The sequence below is a fragment of the Camelina sativa genome, chromosome 9, assembly GCF_030686135.1.
Source record: "Camelina sativa cultivar CO46 ecotype springtype chromosome 9, ASM3068613v1".
Lineage (NCBI taxonomy): Eukaryota > Viridiplantae > Streptophyta > Magnoliopsida > Brassicales > Brassicaceae > Camelina > Camelina sativa.
Genome location: NC_141888.1, coordinates 22,622,760 through 22,648,918, shown reverse-complemented (window position 1 = coordinate 22,648,918; position 26,159 = coordinate 22,622,760). Strand labels below are relative to the sequence as shown.

Genomic DNA, 26,159 nt, shown 5'->3' with positions numbered 1-26,159 from the left:
TTTAAGATTTATTTGTGTAAAACAAAATATGTAATTAAAGTTTTTCTGTTTATTCAAATTCGTGTTTATTTTCGGTAAAATACGTTTTACCGTGAAATAGATATTATTTTTTGAACTTTGAATAGAATTTTAGGTGGTGTAGAAATTTTTGATGTGTTTTTTGTGTTTCTAAAAATCAAATTCACATATTTTATGTTTAACATTATCATCTACATCACTATACCATTAAATAGATAAAAAAAATACTTTTTCGACTAATCGATTTAATTTAAACTAATCATAAGTTTTAAAAATGTAATGAGAATAATATATAAAAGTGGTAAATAAATGAATAATTTTTTTTATTGTTTGTGAAATGTAATTTATTTCTAATAATTAAATATGTTATAAAATTGATAATTAAATACATTTCTGGATTTTAATTGTTGATTAAATTTTCATTTTTAAAAACTTATAGAAAACATTGTCTTATATATGTCAATAATATATTTATGTAAATAATAATGAGGTGAGACTCTCACCTTGAGAGGAAAGGATTCTAGATTTGTTTTTTTAATACTAAATACAATGACAGAGAGTTGTAAATAAGTAAATGTTTTAAGGGTTATTTGATAAAAAATATCTTGAACTCTGTAATTGTAATGCTGACACATCAGTTTTTTTTTTCTCAACTGTGCTTTTCTATTTGAACTGTGTAAGCCCAGTTAAGCCCAATTTATTTCACTCAGTTTCACCAAACAGATATATCATGGTTTTTAGGTGTTTTTAGCCATGATATAAGTCTTAATTATAGAGTATTTTTAGTATTTTTAGAGTCTTTTGAGTCTTTATAGGATTTAACATGGATGAGAGCTTAATGAAGCTAAATATGAGATTTGGAGCTTAATCAAGCATTGAAGCTGAGATACGAAGTTGGGAGATGAAATTTAGAGAGTGCATCGATCGACACACTGATAGCATCGATCGATGCTAGGCCACAAGAAGAATTGGAAGTTTTTCCACAAGTTTTGAAGATTTACAAATCTGCCCAAAGTCTTCCATATTTGCATCATTGGTCCCTGCCGTGTTTAGGAATATAAATAGGATTTTTATGGTCATTGTTTAGACCTAAGCTTTATTTTTCCCTAAACTTTTGAGAGCAAAACCCTGAGAGATTTTAGAGAGCTCTTGGAGAGAAGAATCAAGACTCCTTCAGAGAAGATTCAGAACTCCTTTACTTCTTCTTTAATCTCTTTCTTAATGCAATTTATTCAGAAGATATTTTGTGTTTCATTGATTATGTCATAGTCGATCTGCAAGTTAGGTTTAGGTTTTCTCATTAGGGATTTCATGGATTGTTAGATCTGTTAATTTAGGATTCATTATCTTTCTTGTTCTTCATCATAGGTTGTTCTTAATGCTAGATCTTTGATTAGCTATCTAGATTTAGATCTTAGGATTATTAATTGATATGTGAATATAATTGATTTTCCTGATAAAACCTTTTGATGAGCAAAATTACTTTTTACAAAGAGATTTGAATTAGTGATTTTGTGAACAATCTAAACTTGTTTTTAAAGCTGATTTATTACCTAGAATTTTGCAAAGAGATTTGGATTTTCTGGTTTTAAATTTAGATAATATTTGATATATCATGGTTTTTACGGTTTTTAACCATGATATAAGTGTGCTTTTTGAGTCTTTTGATTTGTTTCTAGGTTATTTTTGAGTCTTAACAGGTTATTTAGGAATTTGGCACGAATGGAGCAATATGGAACAATCTGGATCATTTTGGAGCACTTTACCGAAGGAAATCAAGTTGGAGTCGGATCAGAAACCGAGCATCGATCGACACCACACAAGAGCATCGATCGACACTAATGTTTACCCTACCGAGATTTGGAAGTTTTACAAATTTGCCCAAAGTCTTCTTTAATTGCAACATAAGCCCCTGGACGTATTTTAGGATGTATATATATTGTTTTTTGGGTTTTAGAAACCCTTAAGTTATTTTCTAGCAGTTTTTGAGAGAAGGATATTGAGAGCTTTTGGGAGAGATAGATCTGAATTCTTTGTAGAGAGAAGATTTCTTGAACTCCCTCTTTTACTTTTAATATCTATTCATGTTATTCAGAATTATGATTTGTTCTTCATTAAACATGTCTGAGTAATTTGCTTGTTAGGTTTAGGGGTTTTTCATAGGGGTTTTTATGATTTATTAGATCTGATATTTTTAGGGTTCTTAATCTTTTATGATCTTCATCCTTGGTTGTTCTTCACAATAGTTCTTGATTGATCACCTAGAATTATATCTTAGGGAAATAAACTAATATGAGAATATAATTGTTTTCCTGATTAAACCATTGATGAGCAGAATTGTTTATTACAAAGAGATTTGAATTAATAATTCTGTGAACTTATCTAAACCTGTTTTTAAAGCTGATTTATTACTTAGAATTTTACAAAGAGATTTGGATTTTCTGGTTTAAATTTAGATATTATTTGCAGTGAGAACTGATTTAATTTACCAAAAGTTTAGAGTTCTAGATCTGATTTTTATTGCTTGAACCTTAATTAATTTATCTGATTTAATATTTCATAACTTCCTGAGAAATTCCCTAGGCTTAGCTCTTTTGATTTTCTGAATTCACCAACACTTTTATTTTAATATTGCATTGCTTTATTTTAATTCAGTTTAACTTGTTTAGCGTAATTTACAAAACTTTACAATTTATTGTGTTTGATCTTGAGTCTCTGTGGATTCGACCCCTAAGTACTGCAGTGATCTCTTGTTTGAGAGAGTAGCTCTAGGGATTAATTTGAGCTTATCAAATTTTGGCGCCGTTGCCGGGGGACTCTCTGATTTTACCATTAGATTTAAGTTTTTAATTTCGTCTAAATTTTTCTTTTTATTTTCTACTTACACGTTTTTGTCTTTTTTCTTCTCTTTGGTGTTTCAGGTGCATGCCTCCTAAACCTCACACAAGGAATAACAAGTCTGGTCCTACTGTGAATTTGTCAAACAAAGAGTTGGAAAAGCTTGAACGTGAGAACAGAAAAGCAGCCAAATCTTTGAAGATGGTTAATACGATCATTCTGATGCGAGATGAGGCTGGTGTTTTGAGGGATCAAGAGGGCCACTTGCGCAATGAGCATGGCCAAAAGCTTGATGCAGAAGGAAACGTGATTCCTGAACCTGTTGTGAACCAGCCAGGTGGTGGTGTCGTTGGTGATCAGGCTGTTGTGAACGAGCAAGCTGATCCGGATCTTGGTGTCGATCGACACCAACCAGGTGGCATCGATCGACACCCACCTGCAGACGTGCGTGGAGCTGCCAACCACGTACAGAACCCTGTTCGACAACAGGAGAACAACCGGGATCTGATCAGGACAATTGCCGACTACAATAGGGCTGATCTGGTGTATGAGAACCGGTCTGCTATTGTTCCTCCCCCTTTTCAGAGGAATGATTTTGAGTTGAAACCTGCATACTTTCAACTAGTTGGGCAGAGACCTTTCTCTGCTTTGCCCAATGAGAAGCCTTTGGATCACATTGAGCATTTTGAAGATCTGGTGACTAGCATCAAGGCTAATGGGGTGACTGAGGACTACATCTTCTGCAAACTCTTCCCTTACTCACTTGCAGGAGAGGCATCTCAATGGTTGAAACAGCTGCCTGCTGGATCATTGACAAGCTGGCGTGATGTCAAGGTGGCCTTCCTCAACCACTTATATGATGATGCAATGTCAGATGAGTTGAGAATCAAGCTGTCTTCCTTCAAGCAGAGACCAGATGAAGCTTTCAAAGCAGCTTGGGTGAGATTCAAGGCTTACCAAAGGGACTGTCCACACCATGGTTTCTCAAGAGTTCAACTGCTAAGTATCTTCTTCAGAGGGTGTGACTGGGAGTATCAGTTGGCTTTAGATGCTGCAAGTCATGGGAATTTCAAGACAAGATTGCCAGTAGATGCTGAATTGTTGATTGAGAACTTAGCTGCTAGCAATAGTACTAAGAGAGCAGATGCTGAAAGGAAGAGATTACATGGAGGATATGACTCACACCAGTTAGCTTCTGTTAATGCTAAGCTGGATTCTGTGCATAATCTCCTTGTGGGTAAGAAATCTGTTCATTTTGCTGCTGACGTTGAGACATATGAGCCAGAACCTGATCAAGGAAATTATGAGGAAGAAGAGGTAAACTATGTCTATGGGAATCAGGGGCAGAGGTTTGGAAATCAGCAAGGTAGTAGGCCTTACAGTGGAAACAGCCAGCGCAGTAACTTTCAGGGCAACTCTTCTGGTTTCACACCCAAACCTGAATATCAGAAGCAGCAACAAAACAGTGGATTCACAAGGACTTATGGCAACAACTCATATCAGTCTCCACCTCCTAAGTCAGCTGAAACTAGTAAGATGGAAGCTATGCTTGAGCAGATTTTGCAAGGCCAAGAACAAATGACAGTGACTTTCAATGGGAAGCTGGATAATGTCTACACTGATCTTAATGGAAAGTTTGAAGCTTTGAACATCCATGTTAAGAAGCTGGAAAGTCAGGTTGCGCAGACTGCTGGGTCTGTGAAAAGGCAAGAAGGTTATCTCCCTTCAAGAACTGAATCAAATCCTAAACATTCTTGCAATGCAGTGACTTTGAGAAGTGGCAAACAACTCCATCCTATACCCCAGAAGAATCAAACTGATGATCTACAGGAGTTGATTGATATAGAAGATGAAGAGGATGTTTCTGCCGAACCAGTATCGACCGACACACATGGGTATCGGTCGACACCCAAACCATGCGAAGTTTCGGACAAAGTACCAGAACCAAGTGTCGATCGACACCAACCAGGTGGCATCGATCGACACCAACCACGGACAGAAACTGCGAATGTGAAGTCTTCTACTCTAGTTGCAGAAAGAGTCTACACACCTAAGGTTCCATTCCCCAAGAATCCAAGGAAGTCTAAACAAGAGTTAGATGATGCCAAGTGCAAAGCCATGATGGATAAGCTTATTCTTGAGTTGCCTTTGGTTGATGCTGTTAAGACTTCTCCAATGCTTAGGAGATATGTTAAGAGGATGGTGACCAAGGACTTTAATGCTGAGCAAGGAGTTATGATGATATCAGCCCAAGTCAGTGCCATTATTTAGAACAAGATCCCAGAAAAACTTCCTGATCCAGGGAGCTTTGTTCTTGATTGCACTATCTTCACTGATAGATTTGCTAGATCTTTGTGTGATCTTGGTTCTAGTGTCAACCTTATGCCAAGATCAGTAGCACTCAGCCTGGGAATGACAGACTTCCAGCCTACTAAGCTCACTCTCATCCTTGCTGACCGGTCTATTCGCATTCCAGATGGTGTTCTTGAAGATGTTCCAATTAAGATTGGTGAGTGCTTGATACCTACTGATTTTGTGGTGTTAAAATATGAGGAGGAACCCAAGGACCCTCTTATCCTGGGAAGATCATTCTTAGCTACTGCTGGAGCTATAATTGATGTCAAGAAGGGTCAGATTGGTCTCAACATTGGTGATTTACAAATGCGCTTTGACATGGAGAAGCTGGTTAAGAGGCCTACCATTGATGGCCAGACATTCTATGTAGACACATTGTCTAATCTGGCTGAGGAGATATTCCAGGAGCTGCATCCTGAGGATCCTTTAGAGAGAGCATTGGTTGCTTCTGCTGAAGAAGCTGAGCATCTAGATGACATTGCTGCTGGGTATGTCAAACTGCTTGATGCTAATGAACAAGTCAAGAAGCTGGTTGCACAAGAGGAATTGGTTTGTACTTCTCCACCAGCTGCAAAGGTTTCTGATTGGAGTCTTGAAAGAGCTCCAACGGTTGATCTCAAGCCACTTCCTGCAGGTTTAAGGTATGCATATCTAGGTGAGAACTCTTCTTATCCTGTTATTGTTAGTGTTTCCTTAAACAATGCAGAGCTCACTTTACTGCTAAGCAAGCTGCGCAAGTTTCGCAAGGCTCTTGGCTATTCTCTTGATGATATTGCAGGAATCTCTCCAGACTTGTGTATGCATAGGATTCATCTTGAGGAAGGAGCTAAGACATCCATTGAGCATCAGAGGAGACTGAATCCGAATCTGCAAGATGTTGTCAAGAAGGAGATCATGAAGCTGCTGAATGCTGGGATCATCTATCCAATATCTGACAGCAATTGGGTTAGTCCGGTACATGTTGTTCCTAAGAAAGGTGGAGTTACAGTGGTGAAGAATGACAAGAATGAGCTGATCCCTACAAGGACAATTACTGGTCATAGGATGTGCATCGATTACAGGAAGCTGAATGCTGCAACAAGGAAAGATCACTTCCCACTTCCTTTCATTGACCAGATGTTGGAGAGGTTAGCTAATCATCCATACTACTGCTTTTTGGATGGTTACTCAGGCTTTTTCCAGATTCCTATTCATCCTGATGACCAAGAGAAGACCACTTTCACTTGTCCCTATGGTACCTTCGCTTACCGCAGAATGCCTTTTGGTCTCTGTAATGCTCCTGCAACATTTCAGAGATGCATGATGTCAATCTTCACTGATATGATTGAGGATTATATGGAGGTTTTCATGGATGATTTCTCAGTTTATGGGTCTTCATTCAAAAGCTGTTTGGATAATCTCTGTAAGGTGCTAGCAAGGTGTGAAGAGAAGCATTTGGTACTTAACTGGGAAAAGTGTCATTTTATGGTTAGAGATGGCATAGTGCTTGGCCACAGGGTTTCAGAAGCTGGAATAGAAGTTGACCGCGCTAAGATAGAGGTGATGACAAGTCTTCAACTACCAGAGAATGTGAAGGCAGTGAGGAGCTTTCTTGGACATGCAGGGTTCTATAGGCGATTTATCAAAGATTTCAGCAAGATAGCAAGACCACTTTCTGCTTTGTTGTGCAAAGATGTCAAGTTTGAATTCACGGATGAATGTCGCATAGCCTTTGAGAGGATTAAGCAGGAGCTTGTGAGTGCACCTATTGTTCAGCCACCAGATTGGGATCTTCCTTTTGAAGTAATGTGTGATGCTAGTGACTTTGCAGTAGGAGCAGTGCTGGGACAAAGAAAAGATAAGAAACTTCATGCAATCTACTATGCAAGCAGGACACTTGATGAGGCACAAAGGAATTATGCAACAACAGAGAAGGAGTTGTTGGCTGTGGTGTTTGCTTTTGAGAAGTTTAGATCTTATCTGGTTGGTTCAAAAGTCATTGTTCATACTGATCATGCTGCATTAAGATACTTGATGCAGAAGAAGGATGCTAAGCCTAGACTTTTGAGATGGATTCTTCTTCTTCAAGAGTTTGACATTGAAGTGAGGGATAAGAAGGGGATAAAGAATGGTGTTGCTGATCACTTGTCCAGGATTAGGATTGATGATGATGTTCCAATTCGTGATTGTCTTCCTGAAGAACATGTTTATTTTGTTGATACTGGGTTTCGGACTGAGGATTTCAGGAACTTGTCTTCGGATGCATGTGGTGTCGATCGACACCAACCAGGTGGCATCGATCGACACCTTTTGTTTCCCGAATCAGATTGGTCGAATGATGGAGATTTAGCTGCTGTGGCTAGCTCCAATCAACCCTGGTATGCTGATATTGCCAATTATCTTGCTGTAGAGGTAGAACCTGATCAATTCACAGGCTATCATAAGAAGAGGTTCTTGAGAGAGCTAAGGAGATATTATTGGGATGAGCCTTATCTGTATAAGCATTGCAGTGATGGTGTTTACAGAAGATGTCTAGCTGAGACAGAAGTTCCTGATGTTCTTTTTCACTGTCATGGATCAGATTATGCTGGACACTTTGCTACTTTCAAGACAGTGTCTAAAGTTCTACAAGCTGGGTTTTGGTGGCCCACAATGTTCAAGGATGCTAATGAGTTTGTTTCCAGATGTGATGCTTGTCAGCGGAAAGGTCAGATTAGTAAGAGGCATGAGATGCCACAGAACTTTATCCTTGAGGTTGAAGTTTTTGATTGCTGGGGCATTGACTTTATGGGACCATTCCCTTCCTCTTACAAGAATGAATACATCTTAGTGGCTGTTGACTATGTCTCCAAGTGGGTTGAAGCAATTGCAAGTCCAACCAATGATTCTGCTGTGGTTCTTAAGCTGTTTAAGACCATTATCTTTCCAAGGTTTGGAGTTCCTAGAATTGTCATCAGTGATGGAGGTAAGCACTTTATCAATAAAATGTTTGAGAAGCTGCTGAAAAAGTATGGTGTTCAACATAGAGTAGCTAGCCCATATCATCCTCAGACCAGTGGACAAGTTGAAGTTTCCAACAGGCAGATTAAGGAGATTCTAGAGAAAACAGTGGGTGTTACAAGAAAAGATTGGGGACAGTGTTGTTTAAGTCTGGGGGAGGTTAGTACTAACTACTTACTTGGTTTTTGTGTCTTGTGTCAAAACTGTATTTTTGTTTTTATTGAGTCAAATTTTTCAAAAATTTCTGTTGAATTATGATCTCTAACTGATGGTTCTTGTTCTTTGGCTAACACTCTAATGATTCTTGACTAAGCTTGACCTCAGAACTGAAGTGTGGAAAGACTATGAGCTGTATCAACAATCCTGAAAGCCCTTATTCAAAGGATATCTAGTTCAACTAATGCTGTCTCAACTTTTATCAGGATTTTAACCGGACTTAATCTCTTACTTTGGGGTTGGAAATCAGTGGACTAGACTTCTTCTTCGGGCCATACAAGACAGTGCAATTTTTCAAAGTATGTCTCCCCTCTCTCTTCCCTAATTAAAAGAAAAAAAAAAAAAAGAGCAAAATCAGAAAAAGAGAGAAATAAAAGATGAGATGATTTTGATCAGTTTAGAGAGGTAGGTAAATTACCAGTGACCTCATTATTCTACTCTTGAGTCAAATGATCACACAAAGCTTGGAAGCGAGGGGTAGGTAAATTACCGATGACCCCCGGTATTCGCTTACACCCTTGCTAAAAAAAGAATAAGAATAGGAAAAAAAAAAAAAAGGAAGTGAGAAAAGGGAGAGGAAAGGAGATATAAGAAGAATGTCTTGGCCTGAAGAGAGTCCATATGCCACTGTTTGAATACCACAAGGTAAGAACTCACCTGTACTTACTTTAATTTATGTAATGAGATAGCAATGGTTAGACTAGAGATTCCAGAGAATTGTGGGATTTGAGTAAGGAATGTTGATGCTTTTCAATTGACAAAGTATATGAAGTAAGTTCTTGAGAGTCAAGGCGATAAAGAGTGCGAAGATCAGTTACCAGCAGTTGAGTGAATTCTATGTTTTCAAACCTCTTTCACAGGTTTAAGTTTCTGTTTTGCTTGAGGGCAAGCAAAGGCTAAGTCTGGGGGAGTTGATATATCATGGTTTTTACGGTTTTTAACCATGATATAAGTGTGCTTTTTGAGTCTTTTGATTTGTTTCTAGGTTATTTTTGAGTCTTAACAGGTTATTTAGGAATTTGGCACGAATGGAGCAATATGGAACAATCTGGATCATTTTGGAGCACTTTACCGAAGGAAATCAAGTTGGAGTCGGATCAGAAACCGAGCGTCGATCGACACCACACAAGGAGCATCGATCGACACTAATGTTTACCCGACGAGATTTGGAAGTTTTACAAATTTGCCCAAAGTCTTCTTTAATTGCAACATAAGCCCCTGGACGTATTTTAGGATGTATATATATTGTTTTTGGGTTTTAGAAACCCTTAAGTTATTTTCTAGCAGTTTTTGAGAGAAGGATATTGAGAGCTTTTGGGAGAGATAGATCTGAATTCTTTGTAGAGAGAAGATTTCTTGAACTCCCTCTTTTACTTTTAATATCTATTCATGTTATTCAGAATTATGATTTGTTCTTCATTAAACATGTCTGAGTAATTTGCTTGTTAGGTTTAGGGTTTTTCATAGGGTTTTTATGATTTATTAGATCTGATATTTTTAGGGTTCTTAATCTTTTATGATCTTCATCCTTGGTTGTTCTTCACAATAGTTCTTGATTGATCACCTAGAATTATTATCTTAGGGAAATAAATTAATATGAGAATATAATTGTTTTCCTGATTAAACCATTGATGAGCAGAATTGTTTATTACAAAGAGATTTGAATTAATAATTCTGTGAACTTATCTAAACCTGTTTTTAAAGCTGATTTATTACTTAGAATTTTACAAAGAGATTTGGATTTTCTGGTTTTAAATTTAGATATTATTTGCAGTGAGAACTTTTAATTTACCAAAAGTTTAGAGTTCTAGATCTGATTTTTATTGCTTGAACCTTAATTAATTTATCTGATTTAATATTTCATAACTTCCTGAGAAATTCCCTAGGCTTAGCTCTTTTGATTTTCTGAATTCACAACACTTTTATTTTAATATTTGCATTGCTTTATTTTAATTCAGTTTAACTTGTTTAGCGTAATTTACAAAACTTTACAATTTATTGTGTTTGATCTTGAGTCTCTGTGGATTCGACCCCTAAGTACTGCAGTGATCTCTTGTTTGAGAGAGTAGCTCTAGGGATTAATTTGAGCTTATCAATATTTGCAGTGAGAACTGATTTATTTTATAATTGTGTTTAGAGTTCAAGAACGGTGCTTAATTGTTGAATCCTGCTTGTTTAATTAATTGATATGATTTTCCATGATTTCCTGAGAATTTCCCTAAGCCTAGCGTTTAATACTTCTGAATTTTACAACTCTTTATTTCTGTTTCATCTTGCAATTTAATTTAAATATTATTGGTTTAGCATAATTAAAAGATTATTAAATCTATTGTGTGAATCTAGAGTTCTTGTGGATTCGATCCCTAAGTACTACAATTGACTTCTTAATTTGAGAGAGTAGCTCAGGGTTAAATTTGAGTATATCACAAACCTTTTGGCAAAATAAGCAGAGAGACGGAGAGAGATCGAGATTGACCGTTGATGGATTACGAGGCTTAAATTAATTAGTTTTTGTTATAAATAATAACTATAATACACCTATATGTGTATATAAAATACTATGAAGAAAAACAAGAAATAATATGAGAAGGAGGAGAGGCTAGGAGAGTGGAGAAGAGTAAAAAGCCTTGTATTATTATTGTCTCTCTTTCTCATGTTTGTACAACTTCCATTTATAGTCGAGTAAAGAAGTTATGAGTCATACACTTATTAATTTGGTAATGAAAAAGAATGTAAAATTGCAATGACATGTGTTGATGGATTAATCAAGACTTGTTTCACAATAGTTTTCAGTAAAAGAAAATTACAGTAAAATTGTTAAAAAGAAGAGTTTTATGGAAGAAACAAAATAGTGTAATTACACATGATAGCTTTTAAGCCAATTTATTTCACAATACGAGTAATGTGAATGGGCCCAATAATAATAAGCCCAGTTAATGGCCGTTAATGGATCGAGATCGAAACCTTGAGGCAAATAAGCAGAGAGAAAGAGTGAGAGAGATCGAGATCGGCCGTTAATGGATTACCAGCAGAAACCGCCTCCGTCTTCTGACACTTCGCCGTCGCCGCCTGACCGTCCACCGGGAATTACATCACCGGAGACGTCTTCGAACAATCAAAACCATGAGATAGAGGACATTATGGCTTGCGTCACGGCTTTGGAAGCTGCTCTGCTCCCATGTTTGCCCGCTAGAGAGCTTCAAGCAATCGACCGCTCTCCTCATCCTTCTCATCAAAGTCAGTACCTTTCCTAATCCCCATCTTTAATTGTTTTTTTCTCGTTCCTTACGCGACTACAATTTTTAATTTTGAGAATAAGAATTGACTGATTTAGATAATGCCAGTTTTACCTTCTAAGGTTTTGGTTTGGAGTCTTATTGGGTGTGATTAAACAGTGACTCTGGTGATGGTAGTTTGGAATTTGTGTGTGTATCTGCTGTAGAAGATCATTTAGATGCTCTTAGCCTCTTACTCGTCGTTTTGTGTTCAGTTCACTTGCTTAACTTATGATCTGAGTGAATGGTTTCTTAGAATTCATCTCAAAACCGAAGCATTGGTCGTAATGGATACTCTAGCTTGCTTGCTCAGAACCGAAGCATTGATCCTAATGGATACTATAGCTTGCTTGCTAAAACTATGATGATTTGATTTGATTTGTGGATTGAACCAAGGGAAAGGACTAACTTCTTGGTTCCCCTCATTGAGCTATCTGCAGTTGATGTTGAGCGGCATGCCAGAGATTTTATGGAAGCTGCGAAAAAGCTGCAGCTTTATTTCATGGGATTGAAGAGAGAAGATCGTGCACCCACTAGAGCAGAAAGCCTTAAGAAGGTTAGCTTCGGTTCTTTTGCAATATGTGAATTGCCAAACCCATTTGAGTTAACTCCAGTTTCTGCTCTGTTCTTTTGTTGTTAATAGGAGATTGCAGAGATGGAGGAAGAGCTCAAGACAAAGGAAGAGCTGATAAAGAAGCACACAAGGCTTATCCGAGAATCGCAGAGGCTAGTGAAAGAACAGATAGAGAAACACCGAGTAGAGCTGGAGAAAGTTTAACATCCAATCAGAGTTTATTTGGTTTGTCTTCTTTTTTGGAGATCAAGTATGTTGTTTTCGATAGTAAATAATGTAAACTCTCTACTCATTATTCATCCCTTTATGTCTATTTTACATTGTAAGAGTACTATGCAGACCAAATGGGGTTTCCATCTGCAAATCCATAACCCTTACAAAATGTGCAGGATACACTTATTATTTTTGTGGCTTTTTCTTTTTTTCTTCTAGAGTTATATAAGTCCATAGATTCATTTACATGAAAACTTAAAAGAAGCTACTACTCATAGAAAGAGTCTCTTGGCTTGATAACTTCATTCAAATATCCATATGAGGACCACTTGTGTTGAGTGGTTGGCTTTCCAAAGGCATGTACTGTGCCATGATCCCTCTAATCTCCGCATCCATGTAACTCTGCACAATTTTAATTGTTACTTATTAACACCTATCTAGACCGCAAAAAACTTCATATACTTAATAATATGATAACAAGGCCACAGGGTAAAGAACAACATACTCTGATCCTGTATTTGTAGACTGCATATCCAGAAAGACCTGCAACTGCAACTCCGATTATAAGAACCCACAAAAAGCTCCAGCTGAGTTTTGTGGTTCCAACTTTGCCTGAACCTACATATTCATCTCACAGTATTAGCCACAAACCCACCAAATCCGACATCTGATCACTACTCAGTCCAAATTCAGAATGGATTTAAAGAGGAGCGAAGAACTCTTTTTACCTATGCAAGTGTCATGTTCACGCATGTAAAGCAGACCATTCTTGCAGCTGCATTCATAACTTCCCCATGTGTTTTTACATTTGCAATCTGGGCACTGGCACACTGTTTTTTCTTTGCACTCGTCCACATCTAACAAATTCAATCAAAAGAATATCAATTCTGTATCTGCTCAAAATATTCTAGACCAACGTGAATGCATATAAACAATAGGCTAATAACATGTTAGTAGTAGCCTGCCAAATAAACCGTCAGTCTTTACACGCAAATAAGACACTGCCACTAGTATGTAAATAAACCACATTTCATGCTATTCATAAGGAACAGAATGCATATATACCACAGCTAGTTCACTTATTAATATCTACATGGTACACCATTTACATGTATGTATCCTCTCTCCGTTTCTCAAAAAAAGATGTTTTAGGCTCTATGTGATGTAGATGTTTTCTAGTACATATATGCAAGTAGACCACGTGTATGTATCTGCTAGGAAATATTACTTAACAAGTACCTTCACAGCTCTTCACTCCATCGCCCTTGAACCCATGTGGGCATTTGCAATCCTTTGAATGATCATCCTGAAAAATCCCATTTCGAGAGCCAAAGAAGTTTTATTTTAGGTTAAGAAGATGATGATTGTTTAAAAAGTTAAACATTGACATAAAAAGACGAAATACTTACAACACAAGCAGAGTAAGTGAAGATCCCTCGGGTTTCTCTCCAGCATCCTCCATTGTTGATACCACAATGCAAAGCTCCAGAGGCTGCCAAGTGAAATAATGTTAGATTTGTTAGTGACAAGTTAATTTTTCAATCAGTATGATTCCGAGAAAATAGAGACAAGGGACGAAATATGAGTATTGCTTGATTTCTCAATCATTCATTCTCATCAAAAGAACTACCAGTGAAAAACATACTTGCAAAATAGACTAATTAAGCAGAGACTGGCATTCTTCTGTAATTTGTTCTACACAAAACAAGTTAAGCTACACAAATAAAAGATAGTTTACCTTTGCAGTGAGTGTAGCCATCACCAACAAATTTAACACCTTGAACAGTAGGGCACTCACACAACCTTCCCCTAAAAGTATCCTAAAATGCCGATTCAGATCCAAATAAGAGTAATCAGTCTTAGTAGCAACAACAAAACCAAAAGTTAGAGAACGAAAACATATAGCCAGCCAAAAGGATGGATACCCGGCATGCAGTAATGTTGGCAGCTTTGTCTTGCCAGCATCCACCATTGTTTTCCAGACATTCATTAGTTTCCAACTCTGCAAAAATCAGAAGCACATCAAGTTTGATTCAAGTTTTACAGTAACAAAAATTATAATGTATATAGGTCCATAAGAGATCTGTCTTCTAAAAAAGAAAGAGTGGATGATAGAACCTTCAGTAAGACAGATAGCTGGTTCTGTTGACTCTTGGAACCCCGAACACATAGCTTTGAGAACTGCACCTTTTTCCAATTTACCTAAAAACATGAACATGATTCATTGAGCAAACGAATAAGTAAGATGTTGTAGTTTGGGAGAAAAAATTGAGAATTCCCCAATACCTCTGTACTGTCTGTTGTTCACGACAAGAGTCGGGAGTATAGTCACGTCTCCACGGGAACCTTTGCCTATCTGAGGTATGGAGAATATGTGGCAAGTTAAAACAGAAAAGATCTAGAAGAGAATTGTAAGAGCAAGTTGATCTACAAAAAGACAAACCTGTGACTCTTGCTCTGCTTTAAGAACTGGGTTCTCCACATCTGCTTCTGGGTCTCCGATACACTTGTCCACCTTCTTGAGATCAATGCCTAAATGCATTTAACAGAAATCATATTTTAAATTAGCCATTTCGAGTTGGTAGTCAGAAAATTTAGAATGAAATGCACAAACTGGAAAGTAAAAAAATATCCAACAGGTCAATATAAGGGTTCAAGCAGGCCATACAAGGTAAGCTGATTGATATTAATTAGTTGGTTATTCTATATGAGCTGATAACCTATAAATACTATTCAGTTTACAAATTCATACTCAGCCACAGATAATGAATCAACAAAGTTCTATCACAAAAGTAAAGGCCATGTGAGTACTGAAGCATTAACACTCACCGAGGGACTTAATAATTCCGTCTGCGCATTCCTTGGTGTACTTCTTCTCCTTCATAGGACACCGGATGGCAAAGTCAGTCACATAATCCCACCAGATCCACGGCTTACCAGTTTCATTCACCACTCTATAGACACAAGCCTGGCGTAGATTCTGAACAACAACATCTTTTCCATCATACCCTTTTGTAAAATCCTGCTCAGGATCAGGCGCACAATACCTTCCATGGTTGATACACTGAGACTTACACTGTTTACTCAACGTAAAAGCTTCAGGACAATACCAAGTAATATAATGAGGCGTGAACTGAGTATGCCCTCCTTTCTCAAGAATCTGAGCAGCTCCTTTGAAATTCTTGAGAAAGTCAATCTGAGTATCACACTTCTTCCCACACTCGTCATTGCTGTTCGTCCAGAGCTCGTACTCAACACGCTCATCAGGATGAGGAACAGACTCAGTCCAGTCTAGCTTCATGTTAACCATATCACCACCTGAAAGCGCAGACTTGATACTGTCTCCCAATGATTTAGTAATGAGAGCAGAAGGAATAGTAATGTTCTGAAGATAGTCCGCATCAGATTTCTCTTCCTCAGGTGTATCCATTGTAATCAAAGGCTCAGCTTTACTATCAGCAACAAGTATCGCTGCTGCTCCAGCTTGTTGAGCTATCCATGCTTTCAAAGTGAAATAACAATCTGTATATCCAAAATCGAATAAAAAAAAACAGATCTTTATCAAAACCAATTAAGGGAACAACTAAAAAAGGTAAGAACTTTAAATACAGAGATCGAAATCGAACCTCCACGATCGATGAGGACAAAAGTGGGTAAGCGTCCAGGTTTAGATTTGAAGGAGATATCGAAATCGGTGTAGCTTTTACAAGCTTTCTGATTCGATTTGGGATACACGACGGTGCCGACTAAAGTACCACCATATTGAGGAACTCCGAAATTACCAATGGCACATTCGTAAACACCTTTGATCGATTCGGGTGATGTGACTTTGAGGTTGTTCTTCTCCACTACGAATCTACCAAGTGCTAGATTCAAGATCAGAAGAAACGAGAGAGTGAATAACCCTAACTTCTCCTTCCCCATGGATTCCAAGTTCCTTCCTTTATAGAACTTAACCCAATTGATTGAAAACAGATAAAGATAAGATTTTTATGGATTAAAGGGTTTAGAACATTAAGATCCGAAACCCTATAGGAGAAAAGAGTTCGAAACCTAATCAATCACGAGGCGTAATGTACGATGCTTTTTTTTTTTTTTTTTTCTTTTGGTGAAAGGAAGTGAACAGTTTGAGATTAAGGAGTCTTCTAAGTTAAGGAAGATAATGAAGTATTTTATCTAATGGACTTTAAGTATGGTAATTAGGATTAGGTTTCAATTAATGTGTATGTTAAAGAGTCAATTTATTAATTAATTTAATTTTAAGTATGGAGAGAGCATGGGTTTTATTGAATTGTTCTTCTTTGTCGTTTCTGGAATTGTGGATATAAAAAAAGGAGTTGAGCTAAATTGAATAATGTCTAAGAATAGTAAACGGGAAACACGTGGGTAATCTTTAAACCTGACGGTACTGAAAAAGATAGATCGTGTTTCAGCTTATTTGATGCTTTTTAGCTGAGAGGTGGATACTGGATACACCCACCCATACCATATGGTCCATAACTGTCTTTTTTGGTGTCAAGTGTAGCTGTGTGTAGGATAAGGCCTTGTTATATGGGAGGAGGATATAAAAGAAAATGAAAGTATTGTGTTTGTAAGCAGAACTATTAGCAAAGATTTGCCTTATTTGGTTTTATAATGTATGTATTCGTTTATACACTTGCAAAACCATTATTAGAGCCGGATACGTAGTAACGTATAACATTTTTCCATAGTAATGAAGCCAATAATTGCCACCGTATCTGTACATAAGAATCTATGATGCATGCTTTTGTAGTTTACACACAGATTGTGTCCAGATAAAAATGTGGGAAGCTTCATTCTGCTGTTCTTTTTACAAGAGAGATCCCACTTGGGTCACCACCCCACTCCTCAAATACGACTAGAAGGTTCCCAAATGGTTTTAGCCATGAACGAGGCACATGGTACCTGAAACATTAATAAGCCAATCATGTGAGAAAATTAGATTTTAGAGCAAAGAAGAATAAGGTAGGTAATAGGGAGAAGAGAAAGATAAGGAAGTCTTTTTTTCTTCACCATCTTTGAGAAGGCTCTCCACAATGACTGAGACATTTCTTCTCGTTGTAAATTCCAGCATAGTTGCATCGTCCGCAGTTCCCACGTGCTGTGTAGGCAGGCCAGTGGCGTCCAATGTTATGTCCGTTTACCCAAATTTGACCTTTCCCCATTGTGTTCATGTCCAAAGCCAATGGTTCGTTGCCTACCGGTGTATCAAAATATGACTGCACATAGAGACATCGAGAATATGAATGATATATATATATGAACGTATCTCATGCTAGACGTAAAACTAAGTCTAAGATCGATCTATATCTCTAAGAAACTGAGAGAATATTTTGTACCTTATACCAGGTCAAGGGTTGCTTCTTGGCCATGAATGATCCTTCTATCCATTCCACAGAAGAACTCCCGGTTGTGGTATGAAGGCTCATAGCTTCACCTTTAGTACCAATCTAGATAAATCACATAAAAAAGGGGAATAAGAAAACACATTAATTTTGTTATTGGTATAAAAGTTTCAGTAACAGTGAATGCATCAAAGACTCTTGTTCAAGAGGACCTTGTAGGACCACTTCCATTTAGACATGTCCCATGTTCCGGAGTTAACTCCTGTTAATGTGGCTGGTCCTAGAACACCAGTATTCCAAGTCTCATAATGCACACCAGCGTTCTGCAAAAAATGATTGGGATTACATCAAACTAATGAATGGAATGACTCATGGCATTTATGGTGCTAGTGCTAGATCCATCTTTATTTCCAATGTGAGATATTTTAAACATAAACAAGATAAAAACTAACCGGAAGACCAACTGCAGTACTTAGCAGAGCAAGTTTGTTGATGCCTACGTGCAGTTTGATCTTTTGACTAAATGTGAGCTTTGAGTTGCTCAGTGCTCCATAGGAAGTTCCTATAACAAATAAAATAAATGTTTTAACTTGTAAGGTTTTGTTCGAATAAAAGACAGACTTTTGGCCCTTAAGTTTATTTTTATTTTACCTGAAAGCTGGCCATTAACGAATACATGAAGGGCATGTCCAGCTGAACAAATCGTAAGGAGAGGATCATCACCAGTCTTCACGAACTTTTCATTAGGACTAATTGTAATGCTAAGTATATTCGCAAAACAACATAAAACAAAACCAACTGTGATCAATAAATCAGCAAGATATTAATGAGATATCACAAGTCAAAGAGTTAGAAAATTTACTCACTCTGTAAGATACCAGAAATAATCTGTCTTATCTCTGGTCATGCTTATTTGTTCCACAAGACCATCTTTAACAAATGTACCAACGTCATTTGAAGAAGGGATTGCCTCGTTGTACGATTTCCACGGAAATCGTGTGCTAGTAGGCACCATCTTCATAAGTACGCTTGGTACACGAATCTATATTACATGATGTACATGCCGAATCAAGAACAAATATAGAGGTCAATATCAATTTATAACGTCAAAATCTTCTTAAACTAATCAAAAGTCGTCTATTAAAATTATATACTTTGTCAAGTTAGTTTTTAAGATTAGGAACTTCAACACACATCACATATTCAATAATTTTTTGTTGTCAATTTTTGTGTTTAAGTTAGATACCCTGTTCCGTATTTGAATGCACCGGTTTATCATGTTAAAAGATGGTCCTAAACAATGTAACATAATATAAGCTTTTAGTTTATTAACCTTTGCGGTGTTGTGATACTCGGTTTTGCAGTCTGGTAAAATACTAATAGACCAAGGAGGCAAATCATACGGAAATCCCCGAAATATAACTCTTGCCGGATGACTCGTGTCGTAGTTCGAGAGAAATGCAGCACAAGAAGTCTTGGACTTGAACACATGAGCCTGAAAACATTTCAAAAGGAAAGGCAAAAAAAAAAAATGTTTGAATCTTTATACTTCTTATCTTCAGTATTACATTGCATAATTCGTTAAATTCGCATACTTACTTCTTGATTATCTCCGAGTGATGTGATGGTGGGATCAACAGAGACCAATGCAGGTTCACACATCTTGATGACCTTATGTAACTCTTTTAGGTGACTATACTTGGGTTCTCTCGGTAATCCTATTCCACACACATTGCCACAAATAAGAACAAAAACGTTAGCATAGTCAATTAAATCGAATAGACAGGTGAACGTGATTAATTACCATATTCATCAAGAGGAGCATCGTAGTCATAGCTTGTGGCGATGAAAACACCAGCTGTTCTATCAAAGTTGGTCCCTCCATAATACTGTGACAACGCATTCTCTTATTTAAATCTTAAACCATAATTTAATTGTATTTTATTTTTAAATTTAAATAAACTTACCATATAATAATTCATAAAAGAACCACCGTTATGTATGAAACGAGCCACGGAGAACGCAATGTCTTCGACTGGTCTGTTTGGTATTGCACCTCCAAATTCCGTGAACCTGAGAATCATCACAAAAATAATTAATATATAAAGAAACGAAAAAGATGATGTACATAACTTTAATACAGCCGGTTGTCCAAAAAAAAAAAAAAAAAAAACTTTAATACAGCCATGTGACTTACCAACCAGTCCAGTTCTCAGTCCACAACTTCGGCTTATTGACTGAGTTTGGTTTGAAACCCTCACAGTAAAACCCATTGCATGTGTCTATCTGTTGTATAATTTTTACACCCACGTTACACAAACTTGGTAAAATTGTGAAAGTTAAACAAGTTGAATGGATTCTTTTTGTTTTTTGGCCGGCGTGGCCACATGCAATTTAAACGGAAAAAGACATCAAAGGCAATCAAATCAACGGGGAAAACGATATTTCATTGTAACTATATAGCGATGAGACAACAATATCTAACAAGAAGAAGAAAGGTTTTACTTAAAGAAAAATTGAAGGCCAAACAAATGTTCAAAAGTTAACCCACTAAGGAATTGAAGTAATGATATCATAAATGACAAAAGAATGAGAATCCATTTTAAATCACAAATGACAAAAGAATAATAATGCTATATAATATACAAATTTCTTCGTCCTCTCGAAAGAATATCTAATTGCCGTCTTGCCGACATAAGAAAAGTTATATCTAATAATAATGTATAACTCTATCCGGTTAAGCATATAAAATCTAGCCCCCAACTTATATGTAACCGGCTATTTTCTCAACAACTAAAAATTAAACTGATCAACATAATTAAATGGAATCAAATATGATATAGGTTAACAAAAAGCAGAATGCAAACTAAAATAGAAACTCTACCAAACTCAACCATACAAATATATAGCATTAAATTAACCTATTAGACTATTCTCATTGGTGTTTGTAAGAAGTTTCTTAGAATTTTCCTTAGACCAAAATAATAATAAAATAAACAACATTCTTCAACAAATCAAAGAAACGTTTATAATATAAGGAATATTGGAAACGTTTCTTATTTGATACCTTCCTTTATATTATTAAAAAATGATTTAAGAAACAAAACCAATGAGGACAGTATTAGGATGCTATCTAAACCAATTTTAATCAAAACCAAAACAGAAAATTCTAATCAAGAGGGAAATAATAGAGAGAAAGGAAAACAGTAACATACAATGGGGTAAGGAGCATCCTCTTGCTTGCACATAATCCATGGGACACCTGTGGACAGTCCCAATGCCATTTCAGCTGTCCATTTTGAGTAAGCCTTTCCTGCTGCTCCCATCTCCCATTGCATTGGTCCATACTCATTCTCTATCTGTCAATTTTTTGCATTCACATTATTATAGTGTTTGTATCACTTTGAAACAACTAGGCAAAGTAAACATAAACCTGTGAGAGAATGATGGGTCCTCCTTGAGTTTGAAACAGCTTTTCTTCTTTCATCATTTCCACAATCTTCTTTGTGAATTTTTGCATTGCAATCTTTTCCATTGTCACATCAAGTCACAATTTTGTCAATCAGAAACGACTGAAATCATAGAAGTGGAAATTAATTATTTTTACAATTCTTTACCTTGAAAGGTTCATTATCTGTTCTGAAAACTATACCAGGGACATATTTGAGCCAAACCGGAAATCCCCTGTAAAAGAATCATAAATTATTTATAAATTTGTAAAGTCATATATTCGAAAGAAGAAAAAAGATATTCTAAAATGCAAAACTTTTTGTTTAATATATTTACCCAAAATTCCACTCAGCACAAACGTATGGACCAATTCTTAGATCAAGATATAGACCAGCTTGATGCACCAGCTTGGTGAATTTAACCAGATCATACCTATCCTCAAAATAATACTGGAGCGATCACAGATATAGAGAGCATTAAGATTTTATATGACTTATGTGTCAAGTAAGACAATTGTTTAATTCCTTTAACTTACATTTCCAGGAGAAGGTTCATGTCCACTCCAGAAAACGTAAGTTTGTATAACATCCAAACCTCCTTCTTTGGCCTTGTGTATAAGATCAGGCCACATCTACATAGAAACAGAACATCCACAAGATCTTTTACTTTTGACTTATTCTATGCACAAAAATGTAATTGTGCGATGAAATTGCGTAGACTATAAGCAATATACATAAAGAAAGAAAACAAAAAAACCAATGTTCAGAAAATCAAAGCAACCATTCAAAAAAATTATAATTCATAACTAAAAAAGTTTGCATGTATCTAAAAAGATATATAAATCAACTGTTTTTCAGTTATTACCTCAGGAGTGCTTCTTGGATAGTGAATAGAACCAGAGAGAAGGATACTTCTTTGTCCATTGATGATCAAAGCTTTATGATCATAAGTGACCACTGCTTCAATTGAGTAAATCAATGATGAAAAACACAAAATTGCCAGAAAAATCCATGCTTTATCCCTAAAATGCAAACCCATTTTTTTCTATGTTTTCTTTGTTTCTTTATAGAAACTGGTAAAGAAGTTTCTGCTGAAAATATCAGCTCTATCTGTGATTGGAATGAATGAGGATCTAGAAGCTGTGTGTACAGATATGTAAAGGCTGACACTTATGCCACTGTGCATATAGATAGATTATTGAATACATATGAAAATGAGGAAATTATTATGGGACCCCGATCTCTCTGCTTTTTGGGCGGATGACATCCAAACTTTATGCCCTACCAATTTAGGATTTTTTCATATCCTACCTTTCTATATCTTTTGATTTTCTTTGGGTCAAATTATTTAGTATTAAATTTTTAATTTAATCTTTTTTTATTATAGTATTTTTTTTATCTAGCTTTTTTGTTCACCTCTTTCACCATCTTACACAATAAATTTTTTTTTTTTTTATAACTTTGTTATGTAACATTTGGCACTCTATATTTGTGACAAATGTCATTCTCATTAATTTTAAATTTAACATTCTAATTTTTTTACTTTATTTTATTTTTATTTTATATGGTGTATAGTTTGTTAAAAAAATATAATTGTTGTATAGTTTGCTTTTTGAATTTCAACTTTGTTACAAAAATATCTTCCTTTCATTTTTTAGTTTTAGCATCTAATATATTTCATAATGAAATCATACATCATAGAACCTTAAAAAAATCCTGATCAACCCAACTAAAAAATATAAACAAATTGAAACCAAATAAGAATCATATTATATTCAATAATCATATATAATGTATTAAAGACATAACTCAAAATTTTTTTTTTTTGAATTTAATGTTAAATTATATTCAAAGAAAAAGAAACATTTTACAAAGCTTTTGTTTTACTGTTTATAGAAAGATAGAGAGAAAAAGAAAAATCTCTTTGTAAGACTATGTTGAGCAGAATTCAGTAAAATCTTGCAGCAAACCACTGTTGAATGCATGTACTTCCTTCATCCCCCACTGTGCTCAGCCTGTTTCTGATGTTTTTATCAATAAGTTTGATTAACTGCTCCTCCGTTGCATGTTGCTCACCATGACGCCTTGCATTCCGCTCCAGCCAAATGGAGTGTATGGTGTTTTGGAAAACATAGCCGATGATTAGCTTTGTGGTCTTGTCAAGAACATCGTCACCAAGTAGAACCATAATCGCTTGCCAGTCGGTGTGATAATTCTCCAGAAGCATCTTCTTCACTAGTGAATCCCAGACATGTAACGAGTAGGGACACTGGAAAAAAAGGTGTGCAGTGGTTTCCAACGGATGATTACAAAAGACACAGCTTGAGTTAGCACCTATATTCTATCTCTGAAGTTTGTCGCCTGTTGTAAGTCTGTCCTTAGCTAGTAGCCAAGTAAGGAAAGCAAACCTTGGGGTAGCATATTTGAACCAGATCACTTTGTAAACCTCCATAGGGGGATGGGGAACTCGGATGAGAGACCATGTATCCTTAGTGCTGAATTTTTTGTGATATGAGTCGTTTTTTCCTTTCCAGAGAGCGACATCCTGCACCTCTGCAACACGTTCAAGTTTGTGTGTTCTGATCACCTCCTCTATTTGGCTTAACAGTGGCTGTCGATGTCTTCTCTGTCTGTTCATTTCCATCACCTCAGCTACCGTACTTGTGAGTGGTATGCCAAGTGATATCGTGCCTCTGTTTCCCAGCTTATCGTAAAGACACCCCAAATCCGACCAGTTATCGAACCAAAAAGAGGTGGTTTCACCGTTATATACATCCACTTTATACATCTGTGTTGCGATGGTTCTATACTTTAAAAGCTTTCTCCATATCCATGATCCCGGGGTTAATGGTTCTTGCTCAGCCCACAAAGAGCCACTTCGAACGAGATGTCTTTTTACCCAATTTTCCCATAGTGAATCTTTAGCAGAGAGAATACGCCATATCAACTTGAGAACACAGACTTTGTTTGCCTCCTCAATTGACCGTAAGCCCAAACCACCCTCGTGTTTTGGTAAACAAACATCAGACCATGGGACTTTTGCTTTCTTGGGGTTTAAGGAAGGGCCAGCCCATAAGAAAGCGGAACATAGTTTATCAATCTCTTTCACACAAGCTTTTTGGAGACGAAAAGCAGCAATCCAGAAATTAATAAGGCTGAAAGTTACGGATTGGAAGAGTTGTAATCGCCCTGCAAACGAGAGAGTTCTCGCAGTCCAAGAGGACAATTGTGATCTTACTTTTTCCAATAGAGGAAGGTAGTCTGCTGCTGACATACGTTTGGTAAGCAGAGGTAGACCAAGATATCTAACAGGGAGTGTGCCGTATTCGAAGGGAAACCGATGGAGAATCTCATTCCGTCGAAGAAACTCCAGCCATATAAAGCGTTGACTTCTCAAGACTGATGTTCAAACCCGAATGTTTTGCAAAATCTGAGAAAACATCCAAAGCACCTTCAATCGACTGCTTTCTTCCCTCCACAAACACCATCAAATCGTCCGCAAAACAGAGATGTGTCAGGTTCATTGATCGACAATGGGGGTGAAGACCAAACTGTTTGTTCTGAGCAGCTATATCCAATTTGCGAGAGAGGACATTCATGCAGATCACAAACAGGTAAGGACTCAAAGAACATCCTTGCCGGAGACCCCATTTGCTACCAAAATAGCCTGCGAGTTCCCCATTCACCTGAACAGAGAAAGAGGCTGAGGTGATGCAAGTTTGTATCCAATGAATATACGTATCCGGGAAATCAAGAGCTCGCAATGTATTAATGAGAAAACTCCACTGCACTGAGTCGAATGCCTTTGATATATCGATCTTCATAGCACACCGAGGGGACACTGAATCCTTATGATAATCTTTGACAAGTTCTGTTGCGAGGAGTAGATTTTCCATCAACAATCTATCCTTAACGAAAGCTGACTGATTAGGAGATATAAATTTTGGTAAAATGAGCTTTAGCCTGTTAGCAAGAATCTTAGAAATGATCTTGTAGAGGACATTGCAGCAGGAAATGGGTCTGTAATCCTTCATGGTCTGTGCATCCTTCTTCTTTGGAATTAAGGCCAATATAGTGGAGTTAACCCCCTTTGGTAAAAATCCATTCTGGAAAAAAGATTGGACTGCCACAACACAATCATCACCAACAATAGACCAAGACTCTTTAAAAAATTCCACATTGAAACCATCAGGTCCTGGAGACTTATTTACTGGCATTGCAAACAACACCCTCTTGATTTCCTCCCTAGTAACCTCTCGGGTAAGTAAGCTTTTATCATTCTCATCACACTTGTAATTCAGAATCTGTGCCAGCTCCTGAGTAGACCAATCAACATAATCTGCAGGAGTGAAATTGAGGAAGTTTGTAAAGTATTGTTCCGCTTCAAGTTTAATGTGTTCCTGTGTGTGGACAGATCTCACATCTTCACATTGAATTTCCTTGATATTATTCCTCACCTCCCTTAGTTTCGCCGCCGCATGAAAAGCTTTGTTATTCTGGTCGCCAATCCAAAGCCAGTGTAACTTAGCCTTTTGTTGCAGGAAACGCTCCTCAATGTTTGCTAATGTCCTCCATTGATCATATTTTGTAGCTTCCTCATGGACTGCCTGGCTTGACGGTGTGACCATTGTCCTCCTTTGTGCCTCACATAAAGCTTCATAAGCAGCTTTTGTCCTTGCAGTGATATTGCTTACCATTTGTTTTCCTAGGCGTCGAATGTGAGGCTTGAGCCCTTTAAGTGATTTTGTAAACCGATGCATTGCAGAGGTGGAATGGAACAAGGGAGGGGACCGTTTCCAAATATCTGCTAGCGTAGTCTGGTAATCCGGATGAGTTGCAACTGTGTTGACAAACTTAAACGGTTTCTGCACTTTCC

General features: G+C 36.9%; 3 protein-coding genes and 1 pseudogene across 3 annotated transcripts; 1 reads left to right on the top strand and 3 right to left on the bottom strand.

Moving 5' to 3' along the window:
* Positions 1 to 3,738: 3,738 nt before the first annotated feature.
* LOC147938546 (small nucleolar RNA R71) lies at positions 3,739 to 3,839 on the bottom strand (annotated as a pseudogene).
* A 7,520-nt stretch (positions 3,840 to 11,359) lies between these two features.
* Positions 11,360 to 12,659, top strand: LOC147938545 (mediator of RNA polymerase II transcription subunit 28-like). Its single transcript, XM_087466333.1, has 3 exons — positions 11,360 to 11,643; positions 12,122 to 12,237; positions 12,325 to 12,659. Exons 1-3 carry the CDS (start codon positions 11,424 to 11,426, stop codon positions 12,457 to 12,459), a joined length of 471 nt encoding a protein of 156 aa, XP_087322459.1. The 5' UTR covers positions 11,360 to 11,423; the 3' UTR covers positions 12,460 to 12,659.
* Positions 12,528 to 16,792, bottom strand: LOC104711842 (vacuolar-sorting receptor 1). The gene is made up of 12 exons (XM_010428611.3): positions 16,095 to 16,792; positions 15,298 to 15,990; positions 14,912 to 15,000; positions 14,755 to 14,824; positions 14,587 to 14,670; positions 14,394 to 14,470; positions 14,207 to 14,288; positions 13,878 to 13,960; positions 13,708 to 13,774; positions 13,197 to 13,325; positions 12,974 to 13,086; positions 12,528 to 12,870 (listed from the first exon to the last, which is right to left on the bottom strand). The coding sequence occupies exons 1-12, from the start codon at positions 16,390 to 16,392 to the stop codon at positions 12,775 to 12,777; spliced, it is 1,881 nt and encodes a 626-aa protein (XP_010426913.2). The 5' UTR covers positions 16,393 to 16,792; the 3' UTR covers positions 12,528 to 12,774.
* Positions 16,793 to 17,072: 280 nt separating this feature from the next.
* Positions 17,073 to 22,574, bottom strand: LOC104711840 (beta-galactosidase 2). Its single transcript, XM_010428608.3, has 18 exons — positions 22,149 to 22,574; positions 21,820 to 21,915; positions 21,621 to 21,733; positions 21,452 to 21,518; positions 21,268 to 21,360; positions 21,050 to 21,193; positions 20,032 to 20,120; positions 19,802 to 19,907; positions 19,639 to 19,723; positions 19,434 to 19,552; positions 19,168 to 19,329; positions 18,701 to 18,876; positions 18,486 to 18,595; positions 18,287 to 18,396; positions 18,047 to 18,157; positions 17,829 to 17,939; positions 17,503 to 17,708; positions 17,073 to 17,394 (listed from the first exon to the last, which is right to left on the bottom strand). The coding sequence occupies exons 1-18, from the start codon at positions 22,320 to 22,322 to the stop codon at positions 17,283 to 17,285; spliced, it is 2,184 nt and encodes a 727-aa protein (XP_010426910.3). The 5' UTR covers positions 22,323 to 22,574; the 3' UTR covers positions 17,073 to 17,282.
* Positions 22,575 to 26,159: the final 3,585 nt, after the last annotated feature.

Excerpts from the sequence above, each read along its gene's own strand:
- LOC104711840 (XM_010428608.3), bottom strand. The coding sequence starts at position 22,322 with ATGGGTTTGCATTTTAGGGATAAAGCATGGATTTTTCTGGCAATTTTG. Across the intron at positions 18,158-18,286 it reads GTACTGCAGTTGGTCTTCCG|AACGCTGGTGTGCATTATGA; the intron begins GTTAGTTTTTAT and ends CATTTTTTGCAG. Across the intron at positions 17,709-17,828 it reads AACCCTTGACCTGGTATAAG|TCATATTTTGATACACCGGT; the intron begins GTACAAAATATT and ends CTCTATGTGCAG.
- LOC104711842 (XM_010428611.3), bottom strand. The coding sequence starts at position 16,392 with ATGGGGAAGGAGAAGTTAGGGTTATTCACTCTCTCGTTTCTTCTGATC. Across the intron at positions 13,961-14,206 it reads TGGCTACACTCACTGCAAAG|CCTCTGGAGCTTTGCATTGT; the intron begins GTAAACTATCTT and ends TTCACTTGGCAG. Across the intron at positions 12,871-12,973 it reads TCTACAAATACAGGATCAGA|AGTTACATGGATGCGGAGAT; the intron begins GTATGTTGTTCT and ends AAAATTGTGCAG.
- LOC147938545 (XM_087466333.1), top strand. The coding sequence starts at position 11,424 with ATGGATTACCAGCAGAAACCGCCTCCGTCTTCTGACACTTCGCCGTCG. Across the intron at positions 11,644-12,121 it reads TCCTCATCCTTCTCATCAAA|TTGATGTTGAGCGGCATGCC; the intron begins GTCAGTACCTTT and ends AGCTATCTGCAG. Across the intron at positions 12,238-12,324 it reads GAGCAGAAAGCCTTAAGAAG|GAGATTGCAGAGATGGAGGA; the intron begins GTTAGCTTCGGT and ends TGTTGTTAATAG.